The following is an 11,186-nucleotide window of genomic DNA, read 5'->3' as shown; positions in this document are numbered from 1 at the left end:
CCTAACTTATATTGTATGCGTGTTGACCATTGGTATCCCAGATCCATTAAGTTTCTTGATTCACCAAGCACCCATGCACGTCCATCTACATCCCAAACTATTGTGTTTAGTTTATGATTCATATTGCTTCATCTGACTAACATTCGAAGTAAAGGGCGGCCGAATAATTATTTTTGCATATGAATTAATTGGCTTTGTTAGGAAAATTTTGGTATTCCATACTAAATGTGAAGAGAAAAACTTGGGTGGGGATGACATGCTATACAGCAAGATAAGTGATACGTATACATAGTTTCCAGGTAAAAAATATAGTGTTACAGAATTCAACCTCACAAAACATGTTACAGCAAAATAGATAAAACCGCAAGACCTTTTCAACAATGGCAGTGCTATGTATAGTCGTTAAGGCCTAAAGTCGTATAAATATGAAGTGAAATCTAACGGTTGGTGTCTGAAAATGAGTTACAGAGGAGGAAGAGAAAGAAGGTTAATTATAACCACATTGTGGTGTATTCAAATGAAACCAAGTGATCGCCCTTCGATGTACAAAGTCATCGAAATGCTTGAAGAGATGTTGAATGTCTGCAATTGCTTCTCAGGCCTTCTCTGTGCCCACAAGAGACGTCTGTGACTGGGTGATATTCAAGAAAATAAATCGAACCCAATGTGTTCTAACATGGAGCTAACATGTTCATCGTCAACTTGGTGAATATCAAATTGTTAAGAAAGTGCAATAATGTTATAATAATTAAATTCTTACTTTAAAGTGATTTAATTAGTAAAGAACTGTCGTCTGTAAATGTTGTTAAAGTTTGGATGTGTGTGTGTATAAAAAACTGAAAGAATGAAGAACAATCACCGAAGGATTTGAGAGAAGGATGGATAGTTCTCTCTGCAAAATACAAACAGGAATATACTTCTATTTTTCTCTCTTGCACGCGAAATTGTGCACGGCATAACGGCTAGTTATGCAGCTGGATTCTCACCATTACATCAAATAGATCTCAGCCACACATCTAGCTGGATTCTAGGATTCAAATACATGTCACTAGACAATTACAATATGAGCCCTACACTTAGTAATTTATAACTCAAGTGAATACACAACTAAATACAAGACATTATTACTAATGTAATCAGTTCATGGCTTATACACTAACAAATGTTTGTGCTTGAATTCATCTATGAACTACTGGTTTGCGGTATACATCTACATGTTACTCTAATTCAGCAATTGCTTCTAACTCTAGGAGGTGCCTTTTGGGGATGCCTGCCTGTGATGTTTGTGTAGGACCTGCAGAAACAAGAGGATTAGGAGGCATCCTCAAGTTTTCTCCTCCTCCTAGCATCTGAACAACAGTTGTCATGGAAGGACGATCCACCGGGTGCCACTGGATGCACCAGAGCCCTACAATTGCAAGTTGCTTTGGAATCTTACCATCCCCTTCTTCCCCGATATGGATTCGTAGGTCATCTCCTTCCTCTAGAATGTTATAAATCCATTCTGGATAGTAAATTTCATTGGTCGTGCTCTCTGTGGTTGAACCAATATTCTTCCTTCCTCCTATCATCTCAAGCAGCAGCATTCCAAAACTATAGACATCTGCCTTGTAAGACACATTTCCAAAATTCCTGGAAAACACTTCGGGTGCAATGTAGCCCATGGTCCCCCTCGCTGTAGTCATTGACACTATGCTTTGATCCTTGGAACATAACTTGGCCAGACCAAAATCTGAGATTTTTGGTGTGAAGTTTTGGTCTAGCAAAATATTGTGGGGTTTGATATCGAAATGGAGGATTCGTAGATCGCATCCCAGGTGAAGATATTCTATTCCTTTGGCAATGCCGATAGCAATATCTTGCAACTTATCCCAACCAAGGAAAGAGTTCTTTCTATCTACTGATGAAATATAATCCTGGAGTGAACCATTGGGAAAGAACTCATAAACCAGAGCTCGTCTAAATCCATCTGCACAAAAACCAACCAAGCGAACCACATTGATGTGGTGAACATGGCCCATTACTCCCACTTCATTTACGAACTCTTCCCCATCGCCCTTAGAATTGTTAAGTACCTTCACAGCAACAAAGCATTCAGAAGAAAGTTTTCCTTTAAAAACAGTTCCGTAGGCTCCTTGGCCTAATTTGTACTTGAATTGATTTGTAATCCTCTTAATATCTGCATATGAATATCTGCTTGGCTTGAGAGCTTTGTAGTCCGCTAAAAATGTTTCAAGTTTTAATCGATTCTCTTTTTCCTTTTGATCAGCGCTATAGACATGATATGCTACAAAGATCCCTAGTAACAGAACAAATGAACCCAGGGTTGCTCCTGCAAATAGATAGATTCAATCCATGAGTAAACATTTATTCTCGAGTGTCCTTTGGACATGAAACAAAGATAAACACCACTCTTACACAACTCACCTGTGGCCACAAACGTCTTTGTTTTGCCTGCAAAAAATAGTTGTGAAAATTAGACTGTCAGTTATCGAAATTAATTAATTTCGTCACCACATATATAAGCCACTAATTACATGAAGGGAGAAAAATCACAGCAGGTAGCAGAGTATATTGATCATCATCTTTGAAAAAAAAAATAATAATAAATCATGAGCAGAATTTATGCGAAATATAGATTTACATGTTATGCTTACTTGGTTTCGTATGGGGAACACATCCAATTTCGCTCGTGGTGCCATTGTTCATCAATCTACACCTCTTGCCCTCTGCTTCACATTCTGTACAATTCGGTTTTGACCATTTGAATTGAAGAATAAGACTGCCATTTACCCAATCGCCAACTGGAACTGATAAAACATCATACATCCTTGTACAAGACTGTAGGCCTGTGAAGCTTTCAAATAATCCAAAGAAAGAAAAGACGCCATAAATTCTGTCTCCGTGGCCACCAAGGCAGGGGACTTGAAAGCCACCATATGTATCTCTTTCAACAAGAGTAGGGCAACGGAATAAGGTGACATTAAGTACGCCATTTAGGAAGTAGAAGGGAGAGATTACCGTATTGGTGATTTCCAAAGGCTTCAACAGCAGGCAATTAACTTGGTTATAATTATATACTTGGATTTCCTGATACTTGTAATCTATGTGTTTGACAAAGAATTTTATTAGTACCGTCTCATGTCTCCCATTGCATTCAATCTTATTACCCCCACAATGATGCCAGCGGCGCAATGGGAAATGGATAGCCAGGCCATGATCATCGCCGCACTTGGACTCTGTGCACGCATGTTGGCTTCCCCCGACCCCTTCGATGAAGGCCAATAACAATAATACGCAAAAGGAAGAGATGGTCAATTGCTGCATCTCTGAGCTTACAATGCCTACAGAGATTTTATTTTTCTCTAAGCAGAGCTAGGATTGAGGGATGTTTAATGGACCGATAAACATGAACTCGTGCATAAGATTGGAGCCTTGACAGTGGTTACGTGTTTTGTTGAAAGAAAATAAATCAATTAAGTAGAAAACGAAAAGTGTGCATCATTTCATTTGAAAAGTCGGGACTAAAATACAGAAAGAAAATCACACTCGACAATTAAGTCAAATTTAACAGACTGAAATGGCAGTATTATCTACATTGATTGACTCTCTAATCGTCATCGCTTACGTATTCAGACGACTTTCAAAGCTTAATTAGTAAACGCATGACTTCTGTTTTGGATATTTTTTTAAATGTCATTCAATATGAAATTTGAAAAGCTAGTTTGATTATCAAACCCTCTTTCTCTCTCTCTCTCTCTCTGATCTCTCTCTTTCTCTCTCCATGGGAATAAGGGGAAGCAGGTCCTTCACTTGGTCTGCTTGGCTATTGATTATAGCTTTTCTTGTCGTTGGCTTATCCTGTGAAACTTGTAGCGCAAAGGATGGTAGTACAAACTGTACCTTCTCCTGCGGCAATATTCACAACATAAGCCACCCTTTTCGACTAAAAGATGGTCCAAAGCACTGCGGCCACGTTCTGTATACGCTGTCTTGTGAGAACAACATTACTGTAGTAGACCTACCTTCCTCCGGAAAATACCTTGTCCAGGCAATCAACTATGATAACCAAACAATCCGCATCATAGATCCTGGCCTTCAGAACAACAATTGCTCCTCCATGTCTCGAAATTTTCCGCTTTTGCCTTTTACGTCTACTCCATATAATTTTCATGGTAATTACACAGAGGATTCACAGCTTTCAACAGTTATATTTTACTTGAAGTGTTCGAATCCAATGAATTCTTCTGTGTATGTGGACACTGCTCCATGCTTCGATGCAAGTGCTTCTTCTTCGAGCCAACCAAAAACGTATAGCTACGTCAAGGTCGGTTGGATGGAAGTAGGGGATTTGGATGAGGGTTGCAGTGCAGAGTGGATGACTTTCGCGCTCTCGAGCTTCGTCAAGGACTACAACACCTCTTATGAAAACATACACAAGGCGCTCATGTATGGATTTGAGCTTCGAGTATATAGTGTTGATGAAATGGGTCCAACGTGTCAATGGTGGATTAATCTTAAATGTTTCCCACACAGCATCCCAGGTGCGTGAATTCTCATAGAATATAAAGACCAATCCAAAAGTTTGAGTTGTTATTAAAATTAGTTCCAACCTTATTACTATATCTAGGTTGTTAATACGATTGATAACCAGTAACTGTTTTCAGTTTTCCATTTCAAAAAAAATGAAAACAAAAACTGAAAACGAAGCTAAAAAGCTTTTACTTAGTTCAGGATGTTTTATTTCCCATTTCCTAATACTAAATTTCCACTTTAGGTAGAACAAATTGGGTATCTGACTTCATGCATTAGTTTTAAATTTTTGTCTCTAAACACACACACACACACAATTGGAACTACGTAGAAATATCGATCAACAGGCACGAAGGCAATGTTTGATTTAGAAATGCAGACGAACACAGATTTTGGGTGGGACTTGGGAGTGCACAATGACAACAGAAAAACAACGTATACAATTTTAGAAAAACTCTTCCAACTCTGTGTGCTGAATTGCTAATGTTGTCTACTTCTTTGTCACTGTAGGTTTTTTTCGATTTCTGGGGGAGGCGACTTACGGTAAGGGAGTTCGTCTCATTAATTAATCTCTCTCTTCTTCTTTTTTTATTCCAATGTTATTCTGTTACAGCTTCTTGGTTCACAACAAGAGGTTTAACCCTTCTAGGAAATAGTTTCAAACTCTAGTTAATTATATTTGAAGAATGGCATATTTGGATTGCTCTTGAAAGGTAAAAAATCACTTCCAATTGCGTTTGGTAAAGACATAAAAGTTTCTTTTTCGCTCGTATAAGCGTTTTTCCTTTTAGAAACATCTATCATTGCATCTTCAGAAAGCACTTTAAAGCTCTTTGTCAAAAATCAATTGGATTTGTAAGAAAATTTCAACATGTTTACAACGGAAAACATTTTTCTTGCACAAGTTGAGCAGAAATGTTTTTTGAAAGAAAGCAAACCAAACAAATCTTTACTGGCTACATGAGTTAATATAAAAATAATGTTGGTATTGATTTCTTTCAGAAGCACTTCTACTAAAAGTGCTTTTTATTTATATAAATATTGAAATTTTAATTAAAAACCCGAGTGCATTTCCAAGAAGCACTACCTCTCAAAGATGCCTCTCTAAATTGCGCTTCTATGATCAAAAAACACATTCAAGTTTTTAGCCAAACACAATCAGAATTCAGAAGTGATTTTTCCCCTTCCAAATGCATTCGAAACATTGCCCTTGAATAGTATAGATTATTAAAAAAAAGTAAAATATGATAAATCAAAAATAAATATGGATTTTCTGTACATGTCATACAAAAATCTTGACAAAAAAGAGAGTAAAATGAATCAAACATCATTTCTTGGCGAGTACATGTGCTAAAACTTGATTTTAAATGTGGACTAATGTTTTCTTTTCATGATTCATCCCTGCAGTTTTCTTTGCTCGTGGAAGCTTCTACATTGGTAAGAACTTTCTATCCAAAAGTTTCTTTCATTTCTTCTTTCTTTCTTCTTTTTGTTTAGACGACAATTGTCAATTCAAAGAACAGTCGCAATTTTCTTTTCTTTTATACAAATGATATATAGGAGAGGGAAAATTATACTCGCCGACCTCTAGCGAAATGATGAATGTGCGTAGCCAATTGAGCTACAAGTATTTTGCTAGAGCAGTCACATTAAACTCAGTTTTACTTTGTTTTTCACTAGTTTTTACTATCATATGTTTGGACTTGCAATCTCAAACTTTGCGTTTTACATTTGTTGCAGATAAGTTTCTTTGGTTTCAGGCGATATCCTTCAGTAAGAACTTGTATTTCTTGCATATATATTATATCTCGAGTCTTTGATTTTATTCGTTTGATTCACTTTTATAACTTATACTTAAGCTTTTGACAATTCGTACTGTTGCCATATTTGTTGCAGAAAATGGATGGTTGCCATTGATTTGCCTCGGTAAGAGCTTTTAATTGTTCTCACTTTCAGTTTCCTTTCTCTGGCACTCTTTTGGTGATGATAAATCTCTTGTGCAGGTTTATTTTTAGCAGTAAGACTACTTTTAGGGGTTCCATTTGTGATTGCATTTCTGATCTATAGATGGCGAAGAAGACATTTGTCAGGGTTTAGCATCATCGAAGATTTTCTGCAAACCGAAAACAACTTCATGCCAATAAGGTACTCTTACTCGGACGTTAAGAGAATGACTAATAAATTTAAGGACAAGCTGGGCCAAGGCGGTTACGGTTCTGTATTTAAAGGAAAGTTACGCAGCGGTCGTTTTGTGGCGATTAAACTTTTGGGCAAGCCTAAAAACAATGGGCAGGACTTCACTAGTGAGGTAGCTACTATTGGAAGGATTCACCATGTTAATGTTGTGCAACTTGTTGGTTATTGTGTTGAAGGATCAAAGCGCGCTCTAGTATACGACTTCATGCCTAATAGTTCTCTTGATAAATACATTTATTCCAAAAAAAGAAGTATCCCCTTAAGTTGCAAGAAGATGTATGAGATTGCTTTTGGAGTTGCTCGAGGGATCGAATATCTACATCAAGGTTGTGACATGCAAATTCTACATTTTGATATCAAGCCTCATAACATTCTTCTTGACGAGAACTTTAACCCGAAGATCTCCGATTTTGGGCTTGCAAAATTATATCCCGTAGACAATAGCATTGTTACTTTGACGGCAGCAAGAGGGACGATGGGATATATTGCTCCAGAGTTGTTCTACAAAAATATTGGAGGGGTCTCATACAAAGCTGATGTCTATAGTTTTGGAATGTTGTTGATGGAAATGGCAAGTAGAAGGAAGAATTTTAGTACAATCGCACAGCATTCGAGCCAAGATTACTTCCCGTTATGGGCTTACGATCAATATAGTGAGGGAAATGATCTCTTGGAGATGGGCAATGTTACAGAGGAGGAAAAGATAATGATAAAAAAGATGGTTATGACTGCTTTTTGGTGTATTCAAATGAAGCCAAGTGATCGCCCTTCGATGGACAAAGTCATACAAATGCTTGGAGGAGATGTTGAAAACCTAAAATTGCCCCCCAAACCTTTTCTTAACCAACAAGAAATGCCGGGAGTCAATATTCAAGGTAGTTTGAACCCAAAATCTTCTAACGGCGAGATAACGTGGAGTTTGTCAGCTAGGTGAAACGGTGTTGATGCACAAAACCGGAGGGGTCTTGGAACAGCGTAAATCCGACTGTGAATCTGCAAGAAAGTAAATAACACAAGATGTATCGTGGTTCACCCCAATGTTTGGGCTATGTCCACACTGATATTGTATTTCTCTGAGATGATTGTGAGGGAGAGAGCCTCTGTAATGTGAGAGTGGGGCTTTGAGAGGGTGAGGGGGCTTGCTTAGAATATGAGAGCTTGTCCCTATTGTGAGGGTGAGGAGGCCCTTTTATAGACTAAGGGCTCCTCCCCTTTTTACATATTTGCCCCTTCATTTATTATATAATTACGTTTGAGTCCCCTGAGTATTTATACGAGATCTAAATACGGAGGCCCTAAGTATGGTACAAACAGTAGTCCCCCAAGTCTTCAGTCAAGAAAGTCTTTTGGCTGGAGACTTGAAATTCAGTCCATGTGTGGGCCGAAGTAACTAGATGTCGTCTAGAACTGATACTTGATATGAAGCGGTGCTCAAAGTGAAATGATGCTCAAGTAGAAGTAGCACATGTTGCGAGGCTGCTCGGTTTGTGGCTTATGTTGCCTTGGTTGGCTTGGCTTGTAGCGTTTGAAGGTGAGGGAGTCCCTTTTATAGAATAAAGGCTCGCTCCTCAATACATAAGTGATGGGTTAAGAGTGATGTTTGCGGCGAGGCGGTTGCGCAGCTGGTGGCGATGCTCTCTAATGAAGGTGAGGGAGTCCCTTTTATAAAATAAGGGCTCACTCCTCAGTACATGAATAATGGGTTAAGAGTGATGCTCGCGGCGAGACGGTTACTCAACTGACGGCGATGCTCTCTAATGAAGGTGAGGGAGTCCATTTTATAAAATAAGGGATTGCTCCTCAGTACATAAATAATAGGTGCTCTCTAATGAAAGTGAGGGAGTCCCTTTTATAAAAAAAAGGGCTCGCTCCTCGATATATAAATGATGGGCTAAGTCCCCCAAGTATTTTTCATGAGGCCCAGTTGTGGAAACCCAATATATGGTACATAGTGTAGTCGCCCAAGTCTTCAGTCAACATAGGTTGTTGGCTGGAGACTTCAAATTTAATCCATGTATGGGCCGTAGTGACGGTTGTTCGAAGGCGGTATTTGTATACCCTGCACTGAAGCTTTGTAGGTGAAGCTTTGCAAGTGAAGCTTTGAAGCTGGAGCTTTTGTAAATGAAGCTTTTGAAGCTGGAGCTCTCGAAGCTGGAGCTCTGTAAATGAAGCTTTCGAAGTTGGAGCTCCCGAAGCTGGAGCTCTGTAACTGAAGCTTTCGAAGCTGATTGACATGAGTGATGCTCATGAATGTTGACATGAGTAATGCTCATGAATGTTGACATGAATGATGTTCATGAATGTTTATGTATGATTGACATGAGTGATGCTCATGAATGTTTATGTATGATTGACATGAGTGATGCTCATGTATAATTTTTGAAGTATTGGACGTACTTTTGATCACATGGTTGGTGATAATAGCGGCAGGTTGCCGAATAATTTTGAAGTACTCAGCGTACTTTTGATCACCTGGTTGATGATAATAGTGGCAAGGTGCCGAATAAATTTGGAGTCATAAGGTCGGCTCTTTTGGGCATATGGGCCTTGGCCTTTTACAAAACATTTTAGCCCATTATTTTAGGCTTGCTGTTTTTTTTTTTTTTTTTTTATGATTACCCTTTGGTGGGGTTTATACAGATGTCTCTGAAAGATAAGAAAAATAAATCACATCATTCAAAAATAAATCCGACCCTCAGTTCAATAGGTCACGCCCATAATTCCTTTTTCTGCATGCCATCACCACCGCAATTATGTCTGCTTTTTTTTTTATTATCTTTTTTTGCCTTTTGCTTTTGCTTTTTTCTTTTGTTTCTGCTTTTGCTTTCTACTTTTGCTTTTGTTTCTGCTTTTGCTTTTGTCTCTCCACTTCCTACATGTTCTCCTGTAAAACGTAACAGTTGCCTGGACAACCTTGACACCACCCACTTGCTTTTCTTGCTTTTCTCTAAAGTGACAGCTGCCTTAACAGTCAGACAGTACTCGATGAAATTTTCATATTCAAAGGCCCTCTTTTTGCCTCCAGACTTGTCGAATTTAGAGACTAGCAGTTCCAAAACTACAGGTGACACAGAATATCCCAGACTCAGCAGTGCATCTCTCAACTCATTTGCATCAATGAACCCACTTCTGTCCCGGTCGAAACTCTCAAATATTCCCCTCCAACTTTGAAGACTGTAGAACAGTGCAACGAATTCCTTAGGCCCGATCTTCCTGGCGTTGGAGGAACCTTCAACCTCTGCTTCAGGATCCTCTTCTTCCTCTGAATCTAAACCACCTTGGGCCATTTCACGAACCGGGTCGAATCCCTCTTCGGTGGCGAACTAGTTCAAAGCTGGAGGAACCTTCAACCTCTGCTTCAGGATCCTTTTCTTCCTCTGAATCTGAAACACCTTGGGCCATTTCATAAACCGGGTCAGGTCGGATACCAAGCCAGCGTCCGGCGAGGTGCCCGTCAAGTTCCCGCAGAAGATGAAGAAATCTACAAGCTTCAAGTCTGCTTTTGCTCATTTCCAGGAGGATGATATCGTCGGGATTTGTCGGCCGGCGACCGTGAGGGAAAGGAAGTAGTTGTGCTAGAAGATGGAACAAAGATAGCAGATGAAGATGATCAAACGAAGCAGGATGTGACTTCAGCTGCACCAGCAGAAAATAATAATGAGTCGTCTGATCCGTTTGGGCTTGATGCCTTTTTAACTCCTGCCTCTACAAAGAAATATGATAGAACAAAGGAAAAAAGAAGATAACAAGATCACAAAGAAGAGGAAGAGAGAGATTTGATTCCCTGGGTTTCCTGAATACGAACCCAAAACCCAAAAAGCAACGACCTTTATCTTCCTTGTGGGCTTGTGATGAGTGTTTGAGATTTTGATCTTTTCTGTTTCTAGGTTTTTGTGATTTTGCAGATTCACGGTCGAAGTGAAAAAATGAAAGAGAACCGACACAACTTTTCGTATCGATTCCCACAGACAGCGCCAAATATTGATGCACAAAACCGGAGGGGTCTTGGAACAACGTAAATCCGACCGTGAATCTGCAAGAAAGTAAATAACACAAGATGTATCGTGGTTCACCCCAATGTTTGAGCTACGTCCACACTGATATTGTATTTCTCTGAGAGGATTGTGAGGGAGAGAGCCTCTATAATGTGAGAGTGAGGTTTTGAGAGGGTGAGGGGGCTTGCTCTGAATATGAGAGCTTGTCCCTATTGTGAGGGTGAGGAAGCCCTTTTATAGACTAAGGGCTCCTCCCCTTTTTATATATTTGCCCATTCATTTATTATATAATTACATTTAAGTATTTAAGTCCCCCAACTATTTATACGAGATCTAAATACAGAGGCCCTAAGTATGGTACAAACAAACGGTGATCATCAAGATGGTAAAAGATTCATCAAACTACTATTAAGTTTTATTTTCCTACTGTTAGGTAATAATTATAATTTGTTTTTGTAAAAA

At 39.0% G+C, this 11,186-nt stretch overlaps 3 protein-coding genes across 3 annotated transcripts; 1 reads left to right on the top strand and 2 right to left on the bottom strand.

The window, feature by feature from the left end:
• Positions 1-900: 900 nt before the first annotated feature.
• On the bottom strand, positions 901-3,500 carry LOC103433880 (rust resistance kinase Lr10-like). The gene is made up of 3 exons (XM_029105390.2): positions 2,658-3,500; positions 2,428-2,454; positions 901-2,332 (listed from the first exon to the last, which is right to left on the bottom strand). The coding sequence occupies exons 1-3, from the start codon at positions 3,325-3,327 to the stop codon at positions 1,218-1,220; spliced, it is 1,812 nt and encodes a 603-aa protein (XP_028961223.2). The 5' UTR covers positions 3,328-3,500; the 3' UTR covers positions 901-1,217.
• A 215-nt stretch (positions 3,501-3,715) lies between these two features.
• On the top strand, positions 3,716-7,988 carry LOC114825973 (LEAF RUST 10 DISEASE-RESISTANCE LOCUS RECEPTOR-LIKE PROTEIN KINASE-like 2.4). The gene is made up of 6 exons (XM_029105387.2): positions 3,716-4,544; positions 5,044-5,076; positions 5,941-5,970; positions 6,274-6,306; positions 6,430-6,459; positions 6,537-7,988. Exons 1-6 carry the CDS (start codon positions 3,785-3,787, stop codon positions 7,661-7,663), a joined length of 2,013 nt encoding a protein of 670 aa, XP_028961220.2. The 5' UTR covers positions 3,716-3,784; the 3' UTR covers positions 7,664-7,988.
• Positions 7,989-9,344: 1,356 nt separating this feature from the next.
• LOC139197652 (calcium-binding protein CBP-like) lies at positions 9,345-10,016 on the bottom strand. Its single transcript, XM_070825591.1, has 2 exons — positions 9,634-10,016; positions 9,345-9,375 (listed from the first exon to the last, which is right to left on the bottom strand). The coding sequence occupies exons 1-2, from the start codon at positions 10,014-10,016 to the stop codon at positions 9,345-9,347; spliced, it is 414 nt and encodes a 137-aa protein (XP_070681692.1).
• Between the last annotated feature and the right edge of the window lie 1,170 nt (positions 10,017-11,186).

The sequence above is a fragment of the Malus domestica genome, chromosome 07, assembly GCF_042453785.1.
Source record: "Malus domestica chromosome 07, GDT2T_hap1".
NCBI classification, from domain to species: domain Eukaryota; kingdom Viridiplantae; phylum Streptophyta; class Magnoliopsida; order Rosales; family Rosaceae; genus Malus; species Malus domestica.
This window is presented reverse-complemented; position numbering and strand designations above follow the sequence as displayed.

What these genes read in the sequence shown, in the direction of transcription:
- LOC103433880 (XM_029105390.2), bottom strand. Translation starts at nt 3,327, where the DNA reads ATGCAGCAATTGACCATCTCTTCCTTTTGCGTATTATTGTTATTGGCC. An exon ending in TGTTCCCCATACGAAACCAA is followed by an intron (nt 2,455 to 2,657) that starts GTAAGCATAACA and finishes TATTTTTTGCAG; the next exon opens with GCAAAACAAAGACGTTTGTG. An exon ending in AAAGACGTTTGTGGCCACAG is followed by an intron (nt 2,333 to 2,427) that starts GTGAGTTGTGTA and finishes ATCTATTTGCAG; the next exon opens with GAGCAACCCTGGGTTCATTT.
- LOC114825973 (XM_029105387.2), top strand. Translation starts at nt 3,785, where the DNA reads ATGGGAATAAGGGGAAGCAGGTCCTTCACTTGGTCTGCTTGGCTATTG. An exon ending in TCTGGGGGAGGCGACTTACG is followed by an intron (nt 5,077 to 5,940) that starts GTAAGGGAGTTC and finishes TCATCCCTGCAG; the next exon opens with TTTTCTTTGCTCGTGGAAGC. An exon ending in GTTTCAGGCGATATCCTTCA is followed by an intron (nt 6,307 to 6,429) that starts GTAAGAACTTGT and finishes TATTTGTTGCAG; the next exon opens with AAAATGGATGGTTGCCATTG.
- LOC139197652 (XM_070825591.1), bottom strand. Translation starts at nt 10,016, where the DNA reads ATGGCCCAAGGTGGTTTAGATTCAGAGGAAGAAGAGGATCCTGAAGCA. An exon ending in GTGGTGTCAAGGTTGTCCAG is followed by an intron (nt 9,376 to 9,633) that starts GCAACTGTTACG and finishes CTTATCTTTCAG; the next exon opens with AGACATCTGTATAAACCCCA.